This window comes from Oryctolagus cuniculus, chromosome 3, assembly GCF_964237555.1.
Source record: "Oryctolagus cuniculus chromosome 3, mOryCun1.1, whole genome shotgun sequence".
NCBI classification, from domain to species: Eukaryota; Metazoa; Chordata; class Mammalia; order Lagomorpha; family Leporidae; genus Oryctolagus; species Oryctolagus cuniculus.
In genome coordinates, this window is record NC_091434.1 from 51,835,636 (window position 1) to 51,850,346 (window position 14,711).

At 36.2% G+C, this 14,711-nt stretch overlaps 1 protein-coding gene across 10 annotated transcripts in view; it reads right to left on the bottom strand.

Moving 5' to 3' along the window:
• GULP1 (GULP PTB domain containing engulfment adaptor 1) overlaps positions 1-14,711 on the bottom strand; it is a 311,569-nt gene that overhangs the window by 12,752 nt on the left and 284,106 nt on the right. For 7 of the 10 annotated variants that reach the window (XM_051848368.2, XM_070070491.1, XM_070070489.1 and 4 more), the window contains 4 exons: positions 9,070-9,186; positions 8,796-8,819; positions 8,323-8,415; positions 376-514 (listed from right to left, as the gene is read on the bottom strand). In XM_051848368.2, the coding sequence (XP_051704328.1) occupies positions 376-514; positions 8,323-8,415; positions 8,796-8,819; positions 9,070-9,186 (373 nt within the window). The remainder of the gene's footprint in view (positions 1-375; positions 515-8,322; positions 8,416-8,795; positions 8,820-9,069; positions 9,187-14,711) is intronic. The other 3 variants (XM_051848376.2, XM_070070492.1, XM_070070493.1) reach the window with 1 other exon arrangement.

Sequence of the window (14,711 nt, forward strand, 5' to 3'; positions counted from 1 at the left end):
TTGTATTTTCTTCAATTAAGAATATTAGTACTGTCTGATTAAAAGTTTAAACCAAGTTACATTAAAATCTCAAAAATGATTAAAATAATTACCATAAGAGAACTAGAGGTATTAAAATACAATCCCAAACACAATATATAATTGTCTTCATATTATTACTTAAATAAATCTACAACAAAACATCATGATGTCTTTAGTAGAATACCTTGAATTATAATGTGGAGGTAACTAAAATTAGCACATATATGAAAACCTAAGACTTTAAAAATTAAAATTGTTAGTGAGCTTGTCAAGATATATAAAATGCCACGTTTTGTTAGTGAGCATTCAAAATGTATGTAAGTACAGAAAAGCATGTTTGTTTAGAGAGCTTACTAATCTCAGAAGATCTACTGGGTATGGGAGGTGGCTGTGTGCCGTTGCGAGTAGGTAGCGAAGACTGGTGTGATATTGGAGAAAACGGAATCATATCAAAGATGTCAGTGGAGGGTGAATTAGTCATCACACTGCCCGCCTGCAATGAAAATAATAGAGATTAGGGAAGTAGCCCACGTATATGCAGTATAATGTTAGAATTTCATATGCATATTCATATGCATATAAATGAATGGCATATTCAAGTGAATCTTAGAACTTGCAATTTTTAGATCAAAAACACTTAAGTGTTGGCAATTTCATATGGTTCAACCTATTATGTCAACATTGCTCAATGATTATAAAATTCCTTTAAAATCATCTCATAGATGATGGCAAAAATAGTGACAATACTACTTTAGATGGATATGTATGTCATATAGAAAGTGTTTTGTATTTCTGGAAAAATTTCTCTCTGTACCAAAGAATAAAAACATGTTAGAAACTATTTATATAAAAATATGATTTCAGGAACACAGTTTGCATAAGATTATAAATTTTAAACACATAATTGGATACAACATGACACACTTTCTTACATTTAAATATTCAAATACCAGGGAGACTTTTTACATTTTTTAAGAGAAGAGTAGATTTTAATTTCTCATTATAACTACATGGCAACCAACTGATATTCTCCATTACAATATCTTTAATTTCTGGAAGACTTCATTGAGCTTTCTATATTAAATAGTTACCTTGTGAGATAAATTAACTGTCACTAATGTACCACAAAAACCATTGACTTATCTGGCAAAGTGTGAGCTAGGACTGAACAAATACTAAGAAAGAAAACTGTAAATCTTGTTAAAAGAAGAAATAGAAGAAGACAACCACCACTTTGTCAAGTTAGAAATATTAAATATGCAGAATCTTCCGTGAAAGCCATCTGATCTGATCAAGAATAAAAGATAGTTCCTGTTTTAAAGGGAAATAGCAAAGGAAAATGCCTTTCTAAAAGAATATGGACTGAGTTTACTTAGAGTGATTCATATTAAAAATCAGTTCCTCCAATAACTTTATTTTTCTGATTCACAGAAGATACAGATGATGAAGACATATGAAGGCTGTGCAACTGCTTCACTCTTCGATTAAAATGAGCATCAGTGCACTTGTTCACGCAGAGGAGTTGCTGCCATCTCCCCTTAACAATTTGTTTACTCACCCCTTTCTACTTACTGGGGAATATTCTTCCTAATCCTCTCATTCCTCTGTCTTACCTGGCTTTAATCGCTCTTCTTTCTCAGCATATAAAACTAATCAAAGCTTGAAATTCATTGAAAACAAAACAAGCCAATCAACATTTTCTCTACTCCTTGGCTTCTCATCTTTCTCTTTCCCTGGAGCCCAAGCTTCAAGTTATTAAGCTTCCTGTCCCAACCCACACTTCATTAACCCGAACATCTAGACTTTGCTCTTTCTGCACTGTTTTTCCTCATATCGTCAATGATCTCATTTCCTAATCGCCAGGCCTGGCAGGTCCTTTGAAGGACCCTTCCTACTTCATCTTGCTGTCGATTACCACATTATCACCACTCTTTACCTAAAAGTAGTAGGTAACCAAAGGAAACAAAACTGATACAGTGAGGCCGGTGCTGTGGCATAGCAGCTAAAGCCGCTGTCTGCAGTGCTGGCATCCCATAAGCCGGTTCGTGTCCCGCTGCTCCACTTCTGATCCAGCTCTCTGCTATAGCTTGGGAAAGCAGTAGAAGATGGCACAAGTTTTTGGCCCCTGCGCACTCCTGGGAGACCTGGAGAAAGCTCCTAGCTCCTGGCTCCTGGCTTCGGATCAGCGCAGTTTGGGCCCTTGTGGTCAACTGGGGAGTGAACCAGCAGATGGAAGATCTGTCTCTCTTTCTGCCTCTCCTTCTCTCTGTGTATCTCCGACTTTTAAATAAATAAATAAATAAAAAAAAAAAAACAAAAAAAAAACAAAAACAAAACCTGACACAGTAACTCTCTGAATCACAGCAGATTGATACGAGACACATCTGACTTTTCCCATTACTGCATAAATAGCAAGTCCTGGCAAAGTTAAACAAATTATGTAGGATAATAAAAATAATTTTCTGTTTAGCTAATTACATTAGGTCTTGGGCTGCTGCTCTCACTGACTGCTTAGGGAAGTCACATTTAGAAGGCAGTGGAATGAACACTCCCAATGACAGTCTGGATTCAGGAGAGTTGACAGGAGTGATGGAAATAGAATAAGTATTTAGACAGGGAGAGGAATTCTGACTACTATGCCACAAAGAGGGCATGCATCTCTGAACCCCATATTGCTCATGGCTAGACATTCTGTGCAGCAGCTGTAAAGGAATGACAGAAAAAGAAACGCACAAAGGAGAAGGGACTCATGGGAGGAGAGAAAAAGTGTTTTATGAAAGCTGTAAGATAATGTCACAATAATGTTATTGAAACATTTGGTTGAAGTCGATTTTCCTATTGTGATAGTCTTCATTGAAATATGACATTTTTAGATATTCTGAATAAAATATTGGATTCTTAGGATCTGGGGGAAGGGAAGTGGATAGGAAAACCTGAGATTTATTTTGAAGAGGGCCTCTGTGTAATTAGATAGGAAAAGAAATGATGGAGAGAAGAGAATAGTCACAGTAGAGATAATCAAGTGTAAACACAGCTACGGCTTTGTTGCATACTCAAAAAGTTGCAGGGCTGGTGCTGTGGTGTAGTGATTTTCAACATCATTTGTTATTTTTTCCATTTTTGATTGGTTTTTAATTTTAGTTTTTTTATTTTTTAACAGATTTAATACAATTCATAGACACAATTCTAAGAATAGACTGATATTCTTTTCCTCCCTCTCCTCTTGCCCTCTTTTCTTCTCCCTCACTTTCTTTCTCTTTCTTTTTTGAGATAAAATATTTTTAACTTGGATGGCAATCAAGGGTCTAATACTCCATTTATAAAGAGCTCAAAAAAACAAAAAGCAAAAATAAAAGACCTGAGTTTAGCATAAATATGAGCAAGGATTAAAAAACAAAAATCAAATGGAACCATGACCATTTTACCCATATATGGTAAATTTCAATGTACTATATTATTAAAATTATATTAGTATATAAACTATGAAACAGCATTGGCAAAACTTTCTTGCAGCAATACTGGTACATGCAGACATTTTTTTTCTTTTTGTGCTTTTGTTCTGTTTTCTTTTCTATTTTTAGTTTTAGCTCCTACATATAAAAGAGGATATGTGACATTTATCTTTCTGTGTTTAGTTTATTTCACTCAACATGATGTCCTCCATTGTATCTATTTTCTGCAAATGGTATAAGTTCATTCTTTTTTATAGCTGAATAATATTCCATTGTGTATATATGCCACATTTTCTTTACCATTCATCTGAGTCTATACCTTGGTTGATTCCATAGTTTTGGCCATTTTGAACATTGTGGTATAAACTTGGTGGTGCAGATGTTCATGTCTTTGGGTACATACCCAGAAGTGGAATTGTTAAATCATATTGCAAGTCTATTTCTGTTTTTTAAGAAATCTCCATACTGTTTTCCACAGTAGTTGCACTAACTTAAATTCCCACCAACAGTGTATTTTTCTGCATTTTATCAACATTTGTTACTCTATGTCTTTTAGATTTTAACCAATCTGACAGGGGTGAGGTGATATCTCATTGTGGTTTTGATTTGCATTTCCTTGACAGCTGCTGATGTTGAGCACTGATACTTTGTTGAATAAGTAGATTGCTAATAGTTTCTTCCCATTCTGTTTGATGTCTCTTCACTCCATTGATCTTTTCCTGTGCTGAACAGAAGCTTCTGACTTTGATATACTCCTGTTTAGCTTTGCTTTTATTGTCCGTGCTTTGGGGGTCTTATCCAAGAAGTCATCACCTACTCCAATTTCTTACAGTGTTTCCCCTACATTTTCTTCCAGCAGCTTCATAATTTTAGGTCTTAAATTTAGGTCTTTGATCCACCTTGACTTGATTTTTGTATGTTGAGAAGTATGGATCTAATTTCATTCTTCTACACATATATACATCCAGTTTGGCCAGCACCATTTATTGAAGAGATTATCTTTACTCCAATGTATGTCCTGAGCACTTATGGCAAAATCAGTTGGCTATATGTACATGCATTAATTTCTGGACTCTAGTCTGATCATTGTATTGGTTTTTATGCTAGTAACATGTTGTTTTGATTACTATAGCTTTGTAGTATGCTTTGAAGTCAGGTATTGTTAAATATTGTTAATACGTCAGGTTGATTTTTTTTTTGTTCAGGATCACTTTCAAGATCTGAATCTTTTATGATGCCATATGAAATTTAGGATTGCTTTTTCTAATTATGTAAAGCTTGAAAAGCAATGAATTCTCTAATTTAGGAGTGGCTGAAAGACTCAACCAGGTACTTATAGCACTGGAAAGGGCACATATTTTTCTTCCGATTAGACAGAATTTACTCCTTTAAAAAACTTTTGTGCAACTAACAATTAGGAAAGTAAAATTGTGGGTTGGTAATCACTTTTTGTGGGAACCAATTATCCTTTTTCTGATGTTCATGTTTAAAATTCATGCCTTTGTTCAAAGGTTCACATTCAACTTGTGTAACTGAGTTTTCACAATATGCTCTTGCCCATCCTGACTTCAATTGTAGTTGAGAAAACATGAGAGAGAAATAAATAAGCAGGCTTGTTTACCCACAAGGAAGTACACATTTCAGGTTATAATTGGCCTCTCAAATCTAATCAGTGGTCACACAGTTGATTATGTAAAAGTAGAATTTTATCGAGCACTGGGTTAAGCTAAAAGGGAGACATTTGTTTTCCTCACCACTGGAAAGTCCAGTATTCCTCAGGACTACAATTTTATTCATTTAACTTTCTGGCAATAGTCTGATTTGGTAAAAATCCTCTATAGTCAGAAAAGTGAAATGTAAGCACTCAGACATGAGAATCAAGAGGAACAATCTGATTTAACTTGTTATGCCCACATCTTACAATGGAACAATTTTCTGGGAGTGTTCATGAGGCGAAGAGGGCAGAATAAACCCCTTTTCTAATATAAATACAGCCAGCAGTGCCATGTGAATGTAATAAATGGAAATCAGATTGTTCCTAGATAATTAGTACCAAATGGTTGGAAAATCCAACCTCTAATCTATTGCCAAACCACTAGAACACAGCAAAAAGCAAACAGCACAGTCAAGTAATGGAAATTCTTCAGTGTATCTAAACGATGGCGTAAAATAAGGACCCAATTTCTAAAGGGAAAAGATTTTCATAATCTCAGTGTGATACAGAGATCTTTAATATGGGGACTATCACAAGCTATTTCATTCGCTAGAGGAGAAAACCATGACTGAACCAGTGGAATGGTATTTAAGAGGTACGTAAGCACTCTGTCCTGGGCTGGTCAGTTGTGAAGAGTTGTCTGTTTTAGGCTCTTCTCTCATCATAACACATTGAAAACTCATAAAAAATCTGATGCACAATTAACTGGATACACCAAACCCACTCATGTTCTAATTTTAGTGTGCTTAATGGGATTCATAATTCACTTCGATGCCTCTTTAAATAACCTCTAGAATGCTGCCTCTTATCCTTCGAACAAAACGCCGAGAATTCTAGTAATCTGGGAGTATTCTACCCCTCGGTCCTATAATCTCAAAACAAACAAAATGTATAGTCTCATTTCAGAGTTATAACTCAATAGGCATTTACTTTGCTAGCCATGAGGCACATTCTGTGATTTACTTTGTGTTCTGTTTGTCCTGTCAAACTAATGTTTGAATTTCCTAAGAAAGAACAGATGCAAAACAATTCTAGCAAAAGAAATTCACTTTACTTCAGATTCATAACAAACTATTTAACAAAAGATACTTACATTTTCAATTTACATTTAATTCTTTACAATTTTGATTGTTTTTCAAATGCAATCCCAATAGTTCAAATCAATAAATACAATTTCAATAGTTCAAGTCATATTAAATCAAAAGTGGATATATATATTTAATACTAAATAATTTTAAATAATTTATTTTAATATCAGAAATTTGGAATTTCATTTTAATAGACATGAAATAGATATAGCTGCACTAGATGATATATCAGTGTATTTCACAGTAACATAACTAAAACTGAAAATGAATGAAAAGTAAGGAAAAAGTCACCTCCTTATCCCCTCTGCCTCTACCACTGCTGAAGCGGTGTAGTGATGAACTATGTGAGATCACCAACGCACATTCATAACCTCAACCTTGACCCTCCTTTTTCTCAGTTACTCCAGGGCTAGGCTAGTGTGCTGGTACATCTTTGACCAACATGTCCCAAACCTCTTTGCTCCTCCTGAATACTCCATGCCCCTCAGCATGATAGTCTCAGCTCTGTTTCTTCAAGGAAAGAAGATGCGAAGTGAACAAGACTTTTGTTTGCATCCAAATGGTGATGCATCTTTTATTCCTTTGTCAACACACAGGATGATTCAAAGTTGCTCTTTACATGTGATCAATTTCAGAAAACCCTGACTCCTAGCAAAGGTAACTTCCTCTTCACTTATGTTTCTACTCATAGTTTATTTCACAGCATGTCTTATAGTACTTGCAACAAGACCCCAGAGGCTGGATATTCCCTCTGGGTGCAAAGATTGAAGGTATCTGAGCCAATGTTCTGTCCCTTAAGTGAGGGAGACAAGAGAAAAAAAATCATAATCCTGGTAAGCAGGAAACAGTGAAAAGAAAAAAGAGAAGAAGGTTGAAATTGAAGTGGATCCCCTGCTCTTCACTGTGCACAACACGGGTACTTAGGGATCTAACTCTCAGCCTCTCTCGTCTCAGTCACATCAGTCCCTGTTACAAACCAAATGCCAAGCAATGAAAACAGCAACTATTTCAGTATGGTAGATAAAAAGTATGAGTTTATAAGGAAGCTTTTTGAGTGGTTTCCAGGGCATACAAAGTTAAAACACTAAATGTAACTTTTTCTTAAAGAAATGTTTTTATTTACATTGATGAACTGGTGAAATATCCTAGTATTAAACATAAAAGAATGATATACTTGAAAGTTTTTACTTAATTTAGCCTAGGAATTGCACCCAAATGAACTTCCAAAAGAACATATGTGTTGAAACTTTTTTCAAAAGTTTTCAAATACAATATTTTTGTTTCAGTTCATAGTACCATGCCATCAGTTTAGATATTAAATATTTCTAAAATTAAGTATATACTTAAATGGAGAATATTAGTAGCACAAGTAACTCAAAGAGAAAATAATTTTCTCCAAGATATATTTTGCCTATAAAAAATATTGTTTTCAATTTCACCTCCCTCTAAAAGGTCCCTTTACCAAGATCATGCAGTAATGTTATCATACATAGTATCAGGAAAAGGATTTCAAAACTGCAACAATTCAGAAACAGGTAATTTAAATACAAATACTTGAGTACTCGTTGGCAGAAACCACTATTCATTTTAGTGTCTGAAATGCAATTACATCACTCCCAGTGGGAACCCTTGCTATGTAATACGGGAAGTCACATTCAGACTGTTAATAATGCATTCCCTGTAACCAAGTTCAGCACCCCAGTGGTGGACCAGCATCACTCATTAAATCTACCTCCATTAATAGGAATAAGAGTAGAAATGTGCCCCAAGGAGAAAAAGTATATGAAATTTTAAAGCAATACTGAGAGTTAAACCATTTTAGAAATCACAGAGAAAAGAGAAGCATGGCAAGTAATTTGCATCTGACTTGCTAAAGTAATTTTAATTTGCAAGTTAACCTTTTTTTACAAGCCTTCATCTCTAGCCATGTTTACTTTTAAATTACGATCTGAAAGTAGTATTTGAAATATTATAGAAACAATGATGCAGAATGATTACTGGAAAATATTGTATCTAAGGAAACCACAGATACAATCAATATACTCACTTTAGATGTTGATACTTGAGTTATTCTTAACTGATTTTCCAAATCTTGCACTTTATTTTTCAGTTCCACATTTTCTGTTTCTAAGTCTTGGATCTAAAAAGAATTATTATGAAACAACATTCAGAAATTTTCTTTCTTGGAAAATACTAACTATTAATGAATAAGATTTCACATTATTTAAAATGTTAATGTGCTCTTTTGTGCATGGGGAAATTATTTGATAAATCTTGGAGAATACTAGAGGATGCTAAGTCACTGGAAAGACATAACATTTAAAATACATTTCACGTGTGTGAAAAATTTTATGTTTCTAATGCTTCATCTATGTGTTTTCTTGTTGTACTGTGCAATCTATGCCCATAATCTTTGAGGATAACCACAAGAGAGTGAAACTTGCTTATGACGATTCTGAAGAGTGGAGAAGGGGTGTAATTCAGTTACAAAGAATCTGATCTGCATGGGAAACCACTTACCCAGCATCTGCTGCTTCTGCTGCTCTGATCCCCATGAGAAGCATCAGGAAGTGAAGCAAAGTCACATGAGAACACTAACTTCTTGTGGGAATTCAATATAAAATAGTTAAAAACTGTACAGGGGATCAGGAATGAAAAGTTATGGGAACACAGTGAAAGCAGTTCCAATCAGTGTTGGGGAATTTAATGGCAGGCCTTTTAGATTTGTTTGATGGAATGCAAGTTTCCCTGTACTTACAGCACACACATGTAAACAACAAGCTTGTTTACTCACTCTTTTCTGTAACCCTGCAATCTGCTTTCTGGTTTCCACATCTTTTCCTCCAGATTCTAGAAATTTCCTGTATGCCAGGTCAAATGCTTGGCCGATTGTTAACGTTATCTCTTCAGCCTTTGAAAAAAGCAAACAGAGAGTTCTTTTTCAATTATAATATGCCAAACTCTTTTTTTTTTTTTTTTTTTTTGGACAGGCAGAGTGGACAGTGAGAGAGAGAGACAGAGAGAAAGGTCTTCCTTTTTGCCGTTGGTTCACCCTCCAATGGCCAGCGTGCTTCGGCCGGCGCACCGCGCTGATCCGATGGCAGGAGCCAGGTGCTTCTCCTGGTCTCCCATGGGGTGCAGGGCCCAAGCACCTGGGCCATCCTCCACTGCACTCCCAGGCCACAGCAGAGAGCTGGCCTGGAAGGGGGCAACCGGGACAGAATCTGGCACCCCGACAGGGACTAGAACCCGGTGTGCCAGCACCGCTAGGTGGAGGATTAGCCTAGTGAGCTGTGGCGCCGGCCTTAATATGCCAAACTCTTCGTTGAATGAAGAAAAAGCATTTACACGAGATACAATAGGGCAAGGACTGGGGATAGAGGTTGAGGAAAGAAGCAAAGAAGCCCATCCTAACAGAATATTCAATCTACAGGCGTTGAGAATTTTTTAAAAAGAACATTAAGGAATATTTGTTCAAGTTGGAAGCAAGAGTTCTTTCTGTTCAACTTCCCATCTCTTTTGCTGTAGTATTTTCTTTCCTAGTTGTTTTGCCCTATTCTTTGAGTATTTAGTGCTTATTGAGATAGCACAGTGCCAAGTGCAGGCCTCCTGTGACTCTGCTACTTACTTCCTTTTCCTAACAAGGAGGTCTGGGTAAGCCCTGGGCAGGTAACTTGAATGAGGCTGACTGGGACGTGTCTGTGGAAAATTGAGGTATGCTCTCTTTAAATGGAACAACTGGGATTAAGTTCCAGGTTAATTGTGGCCTGGTGGAAAAGAGCGATTCACAGAAATTTCAGATTTTAAATAGGAAAGGCGAAGTCAGAAATCTGAAATTTAATGAGAGCTCCTAATTTTAAGTGATGGCAAATGTTTCATATTTTTCTAAAAAACAGTGCCAATTCAACAAAATGTACTTGTCCTCTGAATTTGGCCTGGTAAATAATTTACAGTCTGTTCCATCAACTAGCAACAGCCACAAAATTTTAAGTCATCACTTTTCCATTTATATCTCCACAGATACCATGGTATCTTATAAAATGTAATTCACTTAATTTTTTTTTATTTAGTTAAAATTGTACATTTAGAAAAACATATCAATGGATTTAATAATCATAAATATGTCACATGTATTAAGACGAATTCTTACAACTTCGTAATGACAGAAAAACCAGCAGAAACACTAAATATTAATAGTTCATGTTTGCAAATCTTATTTTTTGTAATAATCTATGATCAACCTCAGATTAGAATATACTTTATTAATAGAACTTAGGTTAGCTAATTGACTTTTTTTTTTTTTTTTTACAGGCAGAGTGGACAGTGAGAGAGAGAGAGAGACAGGGAGAAAGGTCTTCCTATATGCCCTTGGTTCACCCTCCAATGGCCGCTGCGGCCAGCACGCTGCAGCCGGCGCACCGCGCTGATCCAGTGGCAGGAGCCATGTACTTCTCCTGGTCTCCCATGGGGTGCAGGGCTTAAGCACTTGGGCCATCATCCACTGCCTTCCCAGGCCACAGCAGAGAGCTGGACTGGAAGAGGAGCAACCAGGACAGAATCTGGCGCCGCAACCGGGACTAGAACCTGGTGTGCCGGCACCGCAAGGCAGAGGATTAGCCTATTGAGCCGTGGCGCTGGCCTGCTAATTGACTTTTTGATTTTTGTACTTCACTATTTAAGTGGGCTATAACAAAGCACTTAATCTAGTTAAATAAAAATACATCCATAAAATAATTATACAGAAAAACTATTTGTCATTCAAAAATGAAGGAAAATGTATTTAGTAGAGGGTTACGCTTGTGATTATAAAGAAAGTTGAAAGTGTGTCATTGTAAAAATTAAAGGAAAAATAAGAAATGAAATAAGGAGGATGGGGGGTGATAGTGGGAGGGAGGGATGGGAAGTATCATTATGTTCTTAAAACTGCATATATGAACAAAGTTTATAAAAATGATATGTGCAAATCATAATTGTACAATCAGATGTGTATCAATAAAGTTATATACTGATATAATCAGCCTACTGAAGATTTAGAATATTTATTCCTCCTAGAAGGTCTCCTATGGCTACATCTAGTGAAATCACGTCTATTATGGTCAACCATCACTCTATTATTCTAACACCATAGATCAGTTTTGCCTTTTTTATCGTTAAAAATGGATCATAAAGTGTGTATTCTTTTGTGTCTGGCTTCTTTTGCTAACTTAATGTTTGAGTTTCACATAGATCGTATATATCAGTAGTCAGTGCATTTTACTGCCGACCAGCATTCCATGTTAGGAATGTACCACGGCTGACTTGTCCACTTTCTTCTTAGTGGTCACTCATGGTGGCTCTCAGTTCTTTGTTATTATGAACAGAACAGCCTCAAACATTCCTATAAAACATTTTGTAGACATATTTTTTCATGTTTCTGGTCAAAGACCTAGAACGTAACTGCTAAACCATAAAATGCATTTATGGTTAACATTATAAGAAACTGTCACACTGATTTCCAGTAATTATTATGTTAAGGAGTGTTAAGTTTAAGTCATACGAAACGATGGTTTATGATTATGATTTTCATTGTTCTATAAAGTCTTTGTCACGTTTTACATCAGAGTCATACTGGTTTCATAAAGTGACTTTAAAAGTGTTCCTTTATTCTCTACATTTTGGAAACTTTCATGTATAATTAGATATTTTCATAAATATTTTACAAAACTTACTAGGGAAGTTATCTAGGGTTGGTATTTCACTTGTTTTTTGTTTTGCTTTGTTTTAGATTTTATTTATTTATTTGAGAGGTAGAGTTACAGACAGAGGGAGGGAGAGACAGAGAGAAAGGTTTTCCAACTGCTGGTTCACTCCCCAAATTGCCCCAATGGCCAGAGCAGGACTGATCCGAAGCCAGGAGCCAGGAGCTTCTTCCGGTTCTCCCACATGGGTGCAGAAGGTCAAGCACTTGGGCCACCTTCTACTGCTTCCCCAGGCCATACCAGAGAGCTGGACTGGAAGAAGAGCAGTCAGGACACAAACTGGTGCCCATATGGGACACTGGTGCTACAGGTGGAAGCTTAGCCTACTGCACCACATCGCCAGCCCTGTTATTTCATTTGTTATAAGAAGTTTTTAAAGATTTAATTATATATGTAATTAAACTTATATGTAATTATAATTACATGTAATGGTAAATGTTTTCAAATTTTCTTTTTATTCTTTGCCAACTTTGGTAAAATGAGTTCATCAGATATTCACCAATATTATCTGATCAAATGCTTTGGTATAATAGTTATGTATTATGTATCTCTATGTTTTTGAAGACTATAGATTTATAGCTATAGCTACACATTTCCTTCTGAAATTGGTAATATGTGCTTTCTCATACTTTTGTTCTTAATACATTTTTTTTTAAAAATTGTATTATCCTTACTAAAGAACCAATTTTGGCTTTGTTGATTTTTAATGTTTTCAATTTCATTGATTCTACTCAATTATCTTTTTACTTTCTATTCTGGTTTTAACTTGTTCTTTTTTTTAAGAAATTTTTTATTTATTTCAAAGACAGAGTTACACAGAGAGGTAGAGCCAGAAAGAGAGAGAGGCTTTCCATTCTGCTGGTTCACTCCCCAAATGACTGCAATGACCAGAGCTGAGCTGATCCGAAGCAAGGAGCCAAGATCTTCTTCTGGGTCTCTCACCCAGGTGCAGGGGCCCAAGGAGCTGGGCCATCTACTGCTTTCCCAGGTTGTAGCAGAGAGCTGGATCGGAAGTGGAGCAGCCGGGACTCGAACCAGCACCCTTATGGGATTCTGGCGCTGCAGGTTGAGGCTTTAACCCACTGTACCACAGCGTCAGTCCCTTGTTCTTATTGCTTCATTTAATGTTTTAAGGTTGAGACCAAGATGAATAATTTTAATACATTTACTTTTCTCATATAAGCATCAACAGCTATAAATTTCCCTCTTAGTACTGCTTTGTCTTTTACTAAATGTGGTATGTTGTATTTTTTTTAACTTTTATTTAGTAGATATAAATTTCCAAAGTACAGTTTATGGATTACAATGGCTTTTCCCCTCCATAACTTCCTTCCCACTCACACCCCTCCCATCTCCTGCTCCCTCTCCCATTCCATTCACATCAAGATTCATTTTTGATTATCTTTATATATAGAAGTTCAATTTAGTAAATATTAAGTAAAGATTTCATCAGTTTGCCCCCACACAGAACACAAAGTGCCAAATACTGTTTGAACACTAGTCATATCATTAATTCACATTGAACTGCACATTAAGGACAGAGATCCTACATGGGGAGTAAGTGCACAGTGACTCCTGTTGTTGACTTAACAAATTGACACTCTTCTTGGGACTTTTCCTTGTATTATGACTATATAAAGGATGTTTTAATTTTAAAAATTTGGATCCTTTGTTGTCAGAGAATATTCACCATGATATTTAAAATTTTAAAATTTATTTAGTATTCAATATGGTTCAACACAAGGCTCATCTCTTGCACATTCCATATTCATTCAAATAAAGTATATTTTGCTGTTCTTTGGGATAGAGTTCCATACATCTCAATTAGATCACTAAGTGATGATGATATTATTTTATTTTTTTCATTAACTTTATTGACTTTTTTGCCAGTTGCTAGGAATGGCATGGAACCAATAATGATTATAGATTTACTCTTTTTCCTATAATTCTGTTAGAGTCTGTAATTCAAATTTTAAAACATATTATTGGGGAGGGGTGGTGTGAATTGAGTTTCAGTGGGTTAAGCTGCAGCCTGCACAACTGGCATATCCATCCTATATGGGCACCAGTTCGAGCCCTGGCTCTTCCACTCTGATCCAGCTCCCTGCTATGCACCTGGGACAGCAGCAACGATGGTCAGAATACTGGGGCACCTGTCACCCACATGAGAGATCCAGATGAAATTCCTGGCCTTGACTTCAGCTGGGCCCAGCCCTAGCTATTATAAAGGGCCATTTGGGGTGTGAACCAGTGGAGGGAAGATCTTTCTCCTTTTCTTGCTCTCTCTCTCTAACTCTACCTTTCAGATAAATAAATAAATCTTTAAAAAATACACTGCAATATAGATTACATGAACAGCATCTGCCCTTTAATCATAGCTGTCTCTTTTTATATCTGGTAATACTGCTTGCCTTGAAGTCATCTTTTTTATCAATATAATCACATTAACTTTCTGAAGCATACTGTTTGTACGGTACATATTTTTCTTTCTTAAAAAAATTTATTTATTTATTTTGAACATCAGAGTTACAGAGAGAAAGGGAGAGACAGAAAAAGGGATCTTCCACTCACTGGTTCATTTTGCAGAGGGCTAAATGGCCAGGGCTGGGCCAGGCCGAAGCCAGGAGCCAGAAGTCAAAACACTTGGGCCATCTTCCACTGCTTTCCCATGCCATTAGCAGGGAGATTAACCACAGTG